General features: G+C 34.7%; 1 protein-coding gene across 19 annotated transcripts in view; it reads right to left on the reverse strand.

The window, feature by feature from the left end:
* Positions 1 to 2,898: 2,898 nt before the first annotated feature.
* PUM2 (pumilio RNA binding family member 2) overlaps positions 2,899 to 14,447 on the reverse strand; it is a 76,191-nt gene continuing 64,642 nt past the window's right edge. For 12 of the 19 annotated variants that reach the window (XM_058179380.1, XM_058179329.1, XM_058179439.1 and 9 more), the window contains 6 exons: positions 13,848 to 13,982; positions 13,072 to 13,209; positions 12,241 to 12,366; positions 9,968 to 10,089; positions 8,363 to 8,555; positions 2,899 to 6,542 (listed from right to left, as the gene is read on the reverse strand). In XM_058179380.1, coding sequence (XP_058035363.1) covers positions 6,411 to 6,542; positions 8,363 to 8,555; positions 9,968 to 10,089; positions 12,241 to 12,366; positions 13,072 to 13,209; positions 13,848 to 13,982 — 846 coding nt within the window. In that variant the 3' untranslated portion in view covers positions 2,899 to 6,410. The remainder of the gene's footprint in view (positions 6,543 to 8,362; positions 8,556 to 9,967; positions 10,090 to 12,240; positions 12,367 to 13,071; positions 13,210 to 13,847; positions 13,983 to 14,447) is intronic. The other 7 variants (XM_058179389.1, XM_058179449.1, XM_058179367.1 and 4 more) reach the window with 2 other exon arrangements.

A 14,447-nucleotide genomic window follows, 5' to 3' on the forward strand; every position in this document is an offset into this window, starting at 1 on the left:
CATCTGGTTGTTTGCACTTGACAGGGTAAAGAATCCCTCGTTTATGTGAATTTTCTCTTGTCCTGGAGTTGGATTCAAAGAACTTTAGTCCTAACTTCACTTACACAAATGGGCTTTGGAATTGTACTATGGCCCTTTTTTTCTCAACAAGTTTGCAATCTGGAGTTCAGAACCTGCTGCTTACTGCTGCCCAGAAGTGAAAACTTTTCAGCATGTGCTAAAATAAGTTAAAAGGAATTTTGATGATTCAGTTTAAGTCACTGGGAAAATTGTTAATGTGTATTCAATGGTGATAATTGAAAGCTAACTGAACCATTATCTAAAGGTTGTCAAAACTATTGTGCCAGGAACATGGCAAGATTACCTGAGGCATTCCCCCAAAGAAGCAAATTCAGACTTCATGTTTCTACTACCATGAGTTTGGTAAAACATTAGCTAGCTGGAATTTAAGCACCAGAGAGAAGTATTTCTGGGTTCATTTATTAAAAGGTGGCTACCTTTAAGACAAGTTCAGTCTGTGGTAACTGTACAGTGCATTTTTTGTGCTGATAGTAAAATAATTGGCCATTGCTTCTTAGAAAATGTTTTTTAAATAAATAAAATCCAAGTGCAATTGAAAGTCTTGCTTATTATTATTATTATTATTATTTATTATTTATTTGATTTTTATACCGCCCTTCTCCCGAAGGACTCAGGGCGGTGTACAGGCAGAATAAAACCAACAAAGAACAATATACAATATACAAAATTAAAATCAGTTAAAAACTTATTAAATGAGCCTGAAAAATTTAAGAAATTTACCATAAAACCAATAACCCCATTAAAATTGCTAAAAATTTAAGTTTAAAATTTCATTCAAGCCAGCCCCGCGCGAATAAAAAGATATGTTTTCAGTTCGCGACGGAATGTCCGAAGGTCAGATATCTGGCGTAAGCCCGGGGGGAGTTCGTTCCAGAGTGTGGGGGCCCCCACAGAGAAGGCCCGTTACTACCTAGTTGTTTCACATGCAAATAATAGGCAGGATGGCCTCTACTAGACTTTTGCAATTATCATTTCCGTTTGTAACAGTCAATCAAATAAATTATGAGTTGTGCATCTATGGTAGAAAAGATTAGTTACAAAAAATAAAATGAAAACTGTTGTAAACACATCTAGCTGACAAACTTTTTGATTTTAGGATACTTTAAAAATGGTGAAGAGAAGAATTTATAGGAAAGACCATCACTTACTAAACCAGGGCTGCTTGCTCCTGCCTCCATTTTCATTCCCAAGTAGACTTTTGGGGGAGCCTGAACCTCAGGGGGTTGGAGGTTTTACTCCAAGGCCTACTTTTTAAGCAGGCGTCCGCTGTCATTATGTTTTCTCAATCAGCAACAATGGTAAATGTATCCACGTTTTAGAAATGAATAGTTTGTCTTACAAAGGCATAATGTAAGATCCCAATGGCTGTAGCTTATCTGATGATAGAATAAAGGTCAGGCTAGATCCCTGTAATGCAGAGGGTGCAGTGAAACTGAAGAGCTACCATCACCATCAACTAGGGCACAGCTAGAAACCCAGACTGAAATATCAACCCTGGTTCAAGCTTGACATTCTCAATGGTTTTTTAAAAATCACATATTATATACCAATGTAGTGGTCGGCCGACCTTCCATTTTTTTGTTAGTGCAGAAGAGAATTTTGACATGTGACTCTTAGTGTGCTGGATAAGAGCACTGGTGCCAGGCCTGGGCCTAATTAATTGAAATTCAATGCTGTGGAATAAATTATACATTCCAGCTATATATAAAGTGCTAAGCCGCAGGCTGGAGAACCTTTTTTACATTAGACAACAAAGCCAATAAATCTATGATGGTTATGGGTTAGAGCAGCATTAGTGAGCCATATGGGATAGGTATCTTGCCATTTCATTTGGAAGGTATTATTTAAGACCTTTTCAAGTTCTTCCATTCATTTATTTTGACAGTATCAATTTGCAAGTGAGGCCTTAATGTGCTGGCTTAGACTAACAAAATGAATTTATTTCAAAATAAACCAAAATAGATGTTATTGATGATATTCAAGAATGTTACTTAAGAATTATTATGTCCTTGAGAAAAGAAAAGGCAAAGCAGAATCAATAACTACTTGGCTGAAACAAAACAATTGGAAGTCCAAACGGTTCTTTTCTCTGATAAGAACATGGGGATTAATTTACACAGATAACATATAACTTCTGACAAAATGAAGCCAACTTGAAGTTATAAGACAAAACGATATGCAGAAATATGTATGGAAATAAGAAAAATGGAGGGTTAGGAGAGACTAAGTAGACATGGAATTTACTGTTACTGATAAACTACTTCATGCCTGGTTTTGAGAAGTTGCCAAGAATAATGCATTCCAGTTAAACTTAAGTAATTGCTATTTTCATTTTCTCATTCAGTTCAATAGGGTAAACTGGAATCAATACTAACAATTTTGAAAAATTAGGATGATGATGAAAATCCACAGTTCAACTGACTTGTGAAGAATAAAGGCAGGAGAACTCTATTTATCCAATATGTTTTTCTGACTTATTTACTGCTCCATGAGCCTTCCAAGTCACTTCTAAGGATTTAGGGGTTCTGTGATTGGTGTAAAATGTAGTTTCTCAAATTTCCCAAGGATAACTTATCTTGAATAGATTCACTCAGAGATATTTCTTCACCAATTTTATAGAGGAAAAGATGTTTTATGCATCTATGTCAGATTTCAAAGAAGAGATATCCTTTAGGTAAATTCTAATTTATAAAAAGCGCATTATTAATTTAAAAAGTGGACTCTTTTCTTATACAGAGGTAGGTAACTGGTTTAGATATTGGTATCTAATTATCATTAAGAACATTTTCATTTATACAATAGTAATTAGACAATGGGTGTTAAAATGTATTTTATCCAATATATACATTCATGTGACAGATATACAAATTTGGACATACAAAACATTGGGATCTCAGGTGTCCTGTACTTTCCAGTGGAAACTTTACAAGGAGAATACATAGAAGCGTCTATAGAAAATACATGGATCAAGTATTACTACAAAGGTTCATTTTAAACAATTCCCATTAGCTTCAGCGACCAAGGTCAATTGCAAGGGATTGTTTTATAAGTGGCCTAACAAGTGGGAAACTAACAGATAACTGAAGCATAACTAGTACTTTATTTGATAGGTGGCATATAAACACTAAATAATAATAATATTAATATCAAGATCTGGAAATTGAAGTGACAATAAACCGGTCATGGTGGTCCTAGTAGTTATCTTAGAGAGCACTTAGAAAATCAGTGCATTGACAACATTTCCATTTATCAATTGCAAAAGGCCACACTGCTTGGATTGCCAGATATACTATGCTGATACATTATGACATTCTTAGGAATAACTCTATGTGTATGAAGGCCAACAGCAGTTAAAGAACGGGCAGCTGCGACTTCACATTGTTGTGAACAGGTAATTAAAAACTTGGTAAGTGGATTAACAATGTCAAATCCAGTCTAACCATCTGGCTGTGTGACCAACCATAATAATGCAACAATACCTTTAATATCAAATAACAACATCTATTTATTCCAGTACCGTAGGAAGGACTCAACATGTGGACAAAAAGGCCAAATCCAGTCTATGCATCTGGCTGATTACACAACCAACCATAATAATATTAAAAAATCCACAAAGAAATAAAAAGATGATGCACCTTATTTCGGCCTAATATAGCTAAAGTTTCCAACGAAAGTAGAGTAATAATTATAGTCAGTGGACCACCACCTTTTGGAAAGAAGAACATAAGACCAACATACTGCATAAACTTACACATTTTCATTTTTCTATACAGAATATTACAAGTGAACATTACATCATTCAATATGAACTAATAGCGGCCTAGATGCTGAGCAGACCTAAACAAATCTACATCAAAGGAGATATCTGGGGTGGGGGGTGGGGAATAGAGAATTTTTCAACACATGTAAGATTGTTTCCAGCTACTAGCTGAGGAAAGCCATTCCTGTTGTTCTATACTTCTACTGTGTAAATATATTTCAGTCAGATAGCAGAACAGTGTTTCCTGTATTATAAATATGACACTTCATTGAGCCAATAGGTTGTAGGACAGACTTGCAATATATTGAGGAGCAGTAAATTATATTTGAATTAAGTTTTATACACATGTAGGCTATCTAACATATAAGAGAATACAAAAGATCTATGTTCTTCCAACTCTTCAAATCATATATTCTTTGGATGAGAAGATAAATTTTACTGGAATTTCAGAGTTCTATCAAGTTGCAACTTCTATGAGGAAACTGTTCTATAGCAAATATAATTATCACATATTTAACGATTATGTAAATGGAGAGAAAGCTATTATGAAGAGAAATTACCATACACTTTAGGTATTTTAGTTGGTATTATTATTATTTTAAAAAATCAACGTTGGAATAAAATGTTTTTATGGTATGCAGGTATTTGCATGTTTCTATTGAGAAGCTGCATAAACGAGATGCACTATTCTCTTCCATTTCCTGGAACCTCCACCCCAAAACTTTTGCATATGCTGTAACTGTCACTCCCTCCAACAATTCTGAGGCAAAGCACCTATATTATGTCACAAAAATGAAGAAGCGCTTATACAAAATGCCAGCTTGAACAAAATACAATGCATTTTATCTTTCAGAAACTGAATATACAAAGTAAATGTTTTTCCAAAATATCTTCAAAGGCAAAGGATTAAAAAGGATTTTAATTATACACATATAGTCACAATTCTTGCCTTAAAAAGGAAACTGGGAAATGTACATAAGGCCGCTTGTAAATGTACACCTTTATCTTACTGTTACAGTGTTGTGTTTAAATTGACAGTATCATACATATTTGCTTTAGGATGAAACAAGCTGTTCAAAAATACAGCATTCTTCTATACAAAAACAAATCGTGCCACATTTAAGATGGAAGAAGCACTGGTTTCTGTCATCAGTATTTCTGTCCATTAATTATCTTTATTCTCATTAATGTTTAAACTGATTTAAGTTTCCAAAATGTCCATATTAACAGAATAGCTATGTATTAAACAAAAGATTTTTGTAACAGATCAAAGAAAGCTGATTCATATCTCTGAAACCATATAAAGATAGAATTTTTAAAAAACCAGTCTTGATTTGCCGAAATAAATTTACATTATACAACACTATGTCAGGGTAGAGGGGCAGGGATATGAATATACACTAAAATGCAAATTTTCTTCCCAAAAGGGGTAAAACAAATTACATTTACAGCATGAAGGTTTACAAATGTACATCTGTACAACCAAGGTAAGCATCACTACTTAATTAGCAAGGCTTTTAAAACATTGAAAACAAGGAATCTGTTTACAAACGGTAAACTTACATCTATTAACTATACTTATATAATGCTTATATTTATAAGGAAGCAAAAAAACCCTATCTGAATATTTAATCATGCTTTAGATGTTGCACTATCAAATTTAAATAGGCTCTTTCCTCCATCAATTGCCTACAAATTCATCTACTACTTCAAGCAAATGCTCAATTTTCAAATCCCGTTTTACAATTGTATATGCAAAGCAAAACACACATCTTACACCAACTGTCTGCCTATTTATTTATTGAATTTACTCTTTCCCAGACAGTACATTGCTGGATCCAAGTACTACCTTGATTTTATACCCTATTCTTGCACCATTAGTTAAATATTAAATTATATACATGGCTTCTGTACACTGCCGGAGAAAAGGGCACTGTTTTTTAAAAAAAATATTTCCAGAGTAAAAGGTGGAAACTACTCATCAGTGTTCACATTTTACGACTTCTTTACTGGTATTTGCAGTACCCTGATTGCTTTTGGGACAATAAAATTGTGAACCACCAAAATACAGAACTTAACTTTCTGTATCAGATTAAATAATAATTATGCAATTGCTTCATTTCCAACTGTTATAAAAAAGATTCCACACAAAGGGGAAAAATGAAAACTAATTCTATATACAATTATATAAACATGTTGTGCAATGATGGTGGATAGACCTACCAGACTGTAAGCCAGTATATTAAAAGAATACTGTACTTTTCCCTTTAAAAACTATTTTATTCAGTGACTTTACAAGGTAAAAATTTACAAAATGGGAGAGCTATTCCGATAGTTACATCATTTACAGGCATTCTGTGCTTTGTAAGCCTTGCAATCTGATAGGTCTCTATTAAGAAATGGCAATATGTTGTAATTCATTCCCCAAAAATATACACATGAATAAAATTTTTACAAATGGATGAAGTCAATAAATATATTTTTAAAAAATCACAAAATTTTAGTTAAGTTGGGTGTTTTGATAATTCACAATACAATTTATCTTTTGGACTGCTCCTTAAACTTATCTTCAAAGCATCCCATTTGGTGGTCCTCCAACTGGCCCCAGATCAGCATTGTTCTTCAGGTAATACTTTTCCAGCTTGGCAAGGATATGCTTCCCATACGTGTATTTACGCAAGGTTGTAATATGGGGTCGAATCTGGAAGGAAAAAATTGAGACCATTAAATAGTCCGATCATCAAAATCGCCATTTTGAAGAGTAGTTAGAAGGATAAAGACAAATGTAACCCGACTTTCACTAAATGCTCAAGTTGTCTTTTAGTATCTGTGAACAATGTTAAGACCCCGATGAAGAACCAACTGTGAGTAAAAGTGCTACATCAGTGTGCATACAGATACTGTACAATAGGCATTGTAATGCCTATTAGCTAGAGTTTTCTCCTATTTCTGCTTTGAATGGGAACAGGTTCAGTATGCTCAAGAATGGATATTACATGTAAAATATAGAAGTGAAGAAAAAGTAAAATGGATCAAGGTTTTCTGGATCAAAGAGAGAGCCCAATAGCAATTTGTTACATTCACTGATAGGAAGTTGTAAAGTAGAACACAATCAAACAGAAATGCCACATTTTAGGTATGTGACTATATATCTGACAAAAGAAATAATGTTGGTGCAGACAAAAAAAGTTATGGATTTAAACTCTGAATTCAAGAAAAGAACAGACTTGCAGTAAAGAATGGCAATTATTTTTATCCACAAATGGACCATGCTAGCCCAATGTTAGTTATTCATTCCATTACATGGGGGTACTCATTTATTTATTTTATTATTAAACTGAGATATTTTAGATTAAAGATTTGATAATATACATTTAGGCAGCAGTTAAGCAACAGAGGTGTGTTCACTGGCTCTAATCTGATTCAAACCAATTCAAAAAATAAGTTAATTCTTGATTTTACAATTCAGTGTGTGAAACTGGGTGTTTGATTTTCTGAATTGATTTGGCAGCCAATCTGATTTTTGAATTTGATTCTTGAGATTCAATTAAACTGACATATATGTCTAAAAATCACAGAATCAAAGTTTTGTGCAGCCCTATGAGTATGGACAACGGACTGGATCTACAGGCAGGCTGAGAAACAAATGGCTACATGAAGTCTTAGCCCTTCTTTTCTCCCATAGAACCCAATGTTGCACTCTAAAATGTTCAACATTAGTATGTTTCACCTTTTTAAAAAGGAGATAACAGTTATAAGGTTGTCACTCAAAGACTCAACATTTCAGCCCTTAAAAGGTCTGTCCTCAAGCTCTGAGGCCAAAATATGCCTAACATCCAATGTAAAGCGAACTGGATGTTGTATACAGATTTCTTATTTCTCTTTCCTGTGTATCACTATAAAGGTGGGGGATGATTCAGAGGTCTCAAGCAAAAAAAGAGAATTGATAAAAGACCTTGCACTTTGTGCAAGAAGATATAACTTCTGACTGCAGAAGAGTATGTATGGATTCAAGTCAAGTTTATATTTGGTGAATATAAAATCTAGGGTTTTTTAAAGTAGTTAAATTGTTCTTCCTTGTTGTATTTTTAACTGGACACTATACAGTAACATTTGAAATTTTACAAGGAAAGTTATTGGTAATTAAAGTTTCTGTCAACATAAAAAGATTTCAGAGAGAAATTTGGAAGAATAAAATAAATCCTATTTTTTGTAAAACTAATATAGGCTATTAGTTTATACAAAATGGAGAAATTAGAAATGGCATTATAGGAGATGTTTGGCAGACATAAGGGCATCAGTCTAATTATAAATATTGGAAAATATTTAATTTTATGTGAAGATATTTTAAACTCTTGCAATAAATTCACAGGAAAAAGCCAGCACCTGTGGCAAGACATACTTCCTTCCTTCCAAACTATTTGTATGATAACATGAAAAAAGGGATGAGGAATTGTTCTTTCCTTGACCTGATGATGGGAGCAATTCTTAAGTAGAGCAATGTAAGGATTTCATTCTTACTTTGTGCATTATAATCTTACGCTGAGCTGGTTCCGCCATGTCAATCATCTTCTGAACAACGTAGTTTGCATATTGGTCCTTCATCATGGTGTATAAGGCACTGTGAGGACCATCGTTCTGGCAACATACTTCATCAATAAGCAAAGCTCTTTCAGCACGAGATGCATGAGTCACACATTTTTCAACCACATTGCTGTAAAAGTTATGAGATTGGACAATAGAAATAAACATAGATTTTACCTGAGCCCTCTGTCAACACAACAAAATTATTGCCCTTGTGCTAACTGCAATTCATATGAGCTTCCTTTAACCTTTTCCTTGAGTAACTGCTGGGGTTCCATCTGATATCCAAAGACTATGCTATGAAGTAAATTGAGATTTCCTTTCTGCTTGCACAAAAGTAAACAAATACACCCCCTCTAATTTTTATCTGAAAAATAAGAATCCTGCCTTTGATGAGGAAGACTTGGGATCTATTGGATTACAGAATGGAGATCAAAAGTTCTAGTGGACCATTTTTGTATTTTTAATGGCAGAAGAATTGTCCTCAACAAAATGAATAGATTTCCTCCACATCCCTATGTAGAGAAAAAAACTTCCTGATCAAAATTGATTAATTAATTAATTAATTTCCCACTTTAACTTTTTTTATACATAACTCAAGGCAGTGGAGATATCCAACACACCTCCTCTTTTCTCCACAACCACAATCCTGTGAGGTGAGCTGGGCTGAGAGTGAGTGACTGGCCCAAGGTCATCCAGTCAGCTCTCATGCCTAAAGCGGGATTAGAACTCACAGTCTCCTGATTTCTAGCCTGGTGCCTTAATCTCTACACCAAACTGTCAGCTCTCTCTCTCTCACTCACACACACACACACACACACACACACTATTTGCATTCTTTTTTCCATGTATGTGAAACAATGTTTCACATACACAGAGCAGGTGAGGGAGCCAAGATATTAAAATCAGCTCCATTCTACGCATCATTAACATACAATATATTTGGGAACTCCTATAACAATTTAGCTCTCTGGCCTTTTTTCCCCACAAAGTGTACTCTGAGTAGTCCCTGAACGTTTTGTTCAGATTTTGGGTGGTAGAGGGACTAGAAGAGGGAGGGGAGAATGGGACATTCCTACTATGCAAATAGAATTCCACTTCCACATTATATTTATAAATACATTTATGTATATTACACTGCTATACACAGACTAACTTGGAAAACTCAAAACAATCTGTTATGTATTTTAATTTCTGGTTTCAGTCATGCTACTATCAGCCAATATTCTTACATATTATCTTGCTTCAACACTTAATAAGTGCATTTCGCCTTGTTGCTGACTTTTAACTAAAGTATCTGGCTAAACATTTGGATTTTTTGGCTTCTTTCCATTCCTTTTTTTTTTTGTTATCTTCCTATCTTCCTAACAGGTGTGGAGAATATAAAGGTTTGCACTTTTTTGTATTCCATTTTGCTTAGGGCTGTTCTTAATTTTCTTCTTATTCAAGGATTAACTCAGCTACCCTTTTTAAAAAAAAAATTCAACCAGCCAAGGCCAGTACAATTAGTACAGTAAAATAACAATTTGTTATTTACCATACCTGGCAAATTTATGCTGACTTAATGTCAGAACTTTTCCTCTGATTTCAGTAACAATTTTACTCTTGTCTTCAGGGCGGCCGTGTTCCAGAACATGCTGAATAACGTAGTTTCCATACTGATCCTAAAATTAATTAATAAGAGTCATATCATTAGTTTTTAAAATGTTAAAGTCAAAGAGGTGATTACTCACTGCATAAAAATGCTTCAGCATTAAAAAAAAATGAAAGATATATGAGTAAATGGCGATGTCCAAGACAAATACCAAGCCAAAATAAATAGAAAAAAAAGCACAATATGTCATTGGACTGGGCATATCCATCTAATATGCTAAGTAACAAGATCAACTAAGCATGGGTCACTCATGAGGCACCATTTAGACAATTATACAAATCGCTACACTTCTTATGTCCTCCAAATTCACATATTCCAGTCACCTTTGATGGAAAAAGAAGCAATATGTCATTACATTGCTTCTGAATTATTTTAAAAATTGATTTTTGTATAAGCAGGATGAGATATCTGGGTTCTAAAACTCAAATTGTCTTGGGGCTACATAGGTTTGGGTGGAAAACATTTATTCCTCTTCTACTTCTATAATGTGGGTCCGGTCAAAGTTCCAAGCCATTTGCCACTAGAGTCAACAGTTAAAAAAGATGCAGGCTTTCTACCCATCCCATCCATCTTTCAACCGCTATACTAGTTGGAGTTGTTCTAGATCACTCTTTGTCCCAACAACAGCCACAAACAAGCTCTTTCTCATTCTCACCTAGCAAAAACAACCTGCTCTCCTGACTGGTTCCTCTCATGGAAAGCTTCGGAGATACACCAGACACAGGCTGCCTGGCTCTGCTCATTTTGTCCATAGGCCCAGGTTGGAAAAGGCAGATTGGAACAGTGCGTTCTGGTTGTTGCTTTTTTTTGGGGGGGGGAGGGGGAGGAAGGAACAGTTTCATATGATGGTTTTGTACTTCTGAAGCCCAGGTATAAAACATGGAGAGAGGAATCCAAAGGTAGCATGCCTTTGCCATTCATTTTAGCTCTCCTTTGGCCAAGATGAGATGCTGGAGAAAGGCAATCACCTGGCAAATTACACCTACCATAAATGGGAACCACTTGGAGATTAAGGATGTGCAATTAATCCAGATCCAAAATGGGAAATCTGCTTTGGTGGAATTATAGTGCCTCGTCAGTGCCTCCTTTAAAAAGCTGCTTCTTTTCCTATATTTACACACATAGTCCCCCACAAAATATATATCTAAGAAGGTTCTGATAGTGCTTTCTTCATTGATCTCTCCCTCTCTCCCCCTCCCTCCCTCCCTCCCTCGATTGTTCCCTGCAAGCACTGACAGATTCAGCAAAGCTTCCCCAGCTTGCAAAGCATCTTTTCTGCTTGGAATCCAAATAAATGTACATTCCTAGTGGAGAGGCATTAAGTATTATTATGGAGGAATAAGGCGTGAGTAGGTTGTAACAAAAGCCCATATAAATCAGTAAAAAACTAAGCCTTCACCTGACATTAAAATCAGTGTTAGCATTTGTTTGGTCTTTAAGGAAAGGGTATTCCGAAGCTGGAGTACCATAAGGGAGACTATAATTATTTTTACAGCTATGAACCAGTAAAGAGAGCCCCTTCTCCCTTGCAAATCTTAATGTTTGTTCATGTGCACACTAGGAAAATGCTCCTTCAAGTATTAATTAACATATAGGGTCTTAAATGTAATACAATCAGTAAAAGGTAGCTACCGGTAGTATAATTCATTCAGGATCAGTACAAAATGGTCTGAAAAATATTTTTGTTCTGGCTGTTGCTTTTGAGTGTTCTTAAAGGGCAGGGCCACACAAAGCTTACTGCGGTAGTCTAACTTGGAGGTTATTAGAGGGTAGAGTACTGTGGTCATGCAATCTGGTCCAGGAAATGTTGCATATGGCTTCCTTGGAGCTATTGAGACCCTGTGACTTACAAACCAAGAGATTAAAAACAGGAGGTTTTGCTTTGTGGTCTGCACATTGCCTTTGTTTCATAGTGGTCCCCATAGCTTGATCATGAAATGACAACACAGCTTGTTTTTGTTTGGCTTAGAAACTTAGTTTTAGCTCTGAGCACATTCTAGGCACATACCTACATTCACAATCCTGTCTAATTAAATCATATAATATAATTAGTATAATTAATTTACCCAACATAATCCAATATCCATTTTTTCCAATATTATCTGCCTATAATGATTTTGCAATTGTTTATGTTCATCTTGGCATTTTAGTACACACCAACCTGCACAAGCTGTTCTGTGTGTTGATGCAATTCTTCCAAAATAGGCAAAGTCTGTTCAGCAGTACAATGCTCAAGAATACGCTGAATTACTCTGCAGCCGTAAGGGTGAGTTGAAAGCACAAACACCTTGAAATAACAAGATTTTAATTGTAAGAATATATTATCTCACACCTGTGTGAATTTTTTAGAATGATTTCCATCCTATTTATTTCAGATTACGGGAATATTTTAATTTTACAGCTCCCAGGGAATGTATTTAATAACATCTGAGGCAGTCTATTTCGTTTCAAGAAGAAAATAAGAAAGAGTAACTATTCTGAATATCTGTCTTTATTCTCTAATGCATTTTGGATAGTTATTTTGCATTTCACCTTGATAAAGCAATATACTAAATGGGTAGATATTATTAAATGCACCTACACAAATAGTAATTAGAAATCTACTCAATCCAAGAATGGAACATTCCAGAAAACTCTGAAACATTCCATCCGCCAGTCCTAATAAGTTCTGCCTAGTGCAGTACATATACAGCTAAAGGATCAAATGGTTCATAGCACCTCCTAGAAAAAAATTTCTGTGATAAGTCAAAAGCAATGGGAAGGTTGAAAATTTTGAAATTTGTATTTCATAAATATCCGTAAATTGAATAAACTAAACTAATTTCAGTACATGTACAAGAATTACAATACAGACACCAAGGAAAAATCTCTTATGGAATAAAAGGTTACAATACAAATTCAAAACTGAAGTTGTATGCTCACAGTTATCATTGGCCTAAATATAAATTATGAAAGTAATTCCTCATTCACAAAATAATAAATGAAAAATTACCTGTCCTTTGAAAGCATCAATAATAAATTGGAGTGATTGTGGCTGAACACATTCAATACACTTTTGTACCACATGATTTCCGTTTTGATCCTTAACACATTTTAGGACATGACCATCTAGTTCCTTCACCATTTCATTCTACAAAGAAATAACACAAGAGATCAAGTTATGCATGTCCTTAATTGATGTTCTTCTCACAAAATATTTCTATAAATAATTGTCTAGATATATAATAATAGCCAGCTAATATTTGCTGGTATCAAAATGTGAAGTAGGTTTTTCCTGGTTAGCATTCAGATGAGAGTCCCAAAGGTACTTTTTCAGGAGGCAACTGGACTTTCTCATTTTTCTTTGAAGACGTTTCACTTCTCATCCAAGAAGCTTTTTCAGCTCTGAAGAAGAAGAGCTGAAGAAGCTTCTTGTATGAGAAGCGAAACGTCTTCAAAGAAAAACAAGAAAGACCAGTTACCTCCTGAAAAAGCACTTTTGGGACAATCATGACCTGGATGACTGAGATTCAGATTAGGGGCCGCTAGAAAGTCCCAGAGCTGAAGACTAGACTAAGAAGTCAAAACAGTAACTTAGAAAAAAGTAACTATAATCCACTCATTGCTGGATTCAACCTATCAACCAATCAACCTATATGAAGTCACCAGAATTCAATGAGTATTCTTAAACTAAAAATTAGATTAGCACTATAAGTATGTTACAGAACTAATCAAAAGGGATTATATTTTGATTATAAATATAAATACAAAAATATTGATCTAACTTACAATTACCTGCTGGTCAGGTGAAATAGACTCTAAAGCTTTCTGAATGACTCGACACCCATACATCTGTAAAGCTAATGGGAGAACATGTCCACGAATGCGCGTTGCAAGTGCTAACTTCTGGTCAATGCTTCCAAACTACAATGAAAGTGAAAGCACTATTTAAAAAATTTAAACTTTACATGTTCATCTGCAGAAAATTACAAGTTTAAAAACTTTATGAACAGTATCTGCATTGTTAGGCACTTTATCATTTCTTATTACTAGGATCTCCCTTATGTATCTTCCCAAGGATTTGTATTTCATCACTTGAGAATTAACTGCACATGTAATTTGCAATCTCAAAAATAAATCATCCAGTGAAGGAACTCCAAATTCAGTTTTTATCTGTACAAGTTGTTGTAGAACTACAACTTGCAGCAACCCCAGGAAGTATGACCAAAGGACGAAGATGTTAAAGGGTTGTAGCATACTTCAGATTTCTTATGACTCAGGTAAGCAAAATAGCTTTAAAGCAATACAACTTGATTTTTATGAATTTTAAATTATTGGAGAGAAAGGAGATTTCAGTTTGTGTTTCCTGCTTACAGAATATTGGAGGAA

Source organism: Ahaetulla prasina, chromosome 1, assembly GCF_028640845.1.
Source record: "Ahaetulla prasina isolate Xishuangbanna chromosome 1, ASM2864084v1, whole genome shotgun sequence".
NCBI classification, from domain to species: domain Eukaryota; kingdom Metazoa; phylum Chordata; class Lepidosauria; order Squamata; family Colubridae; genus Ahaetulla; species Ahaetulla prasina.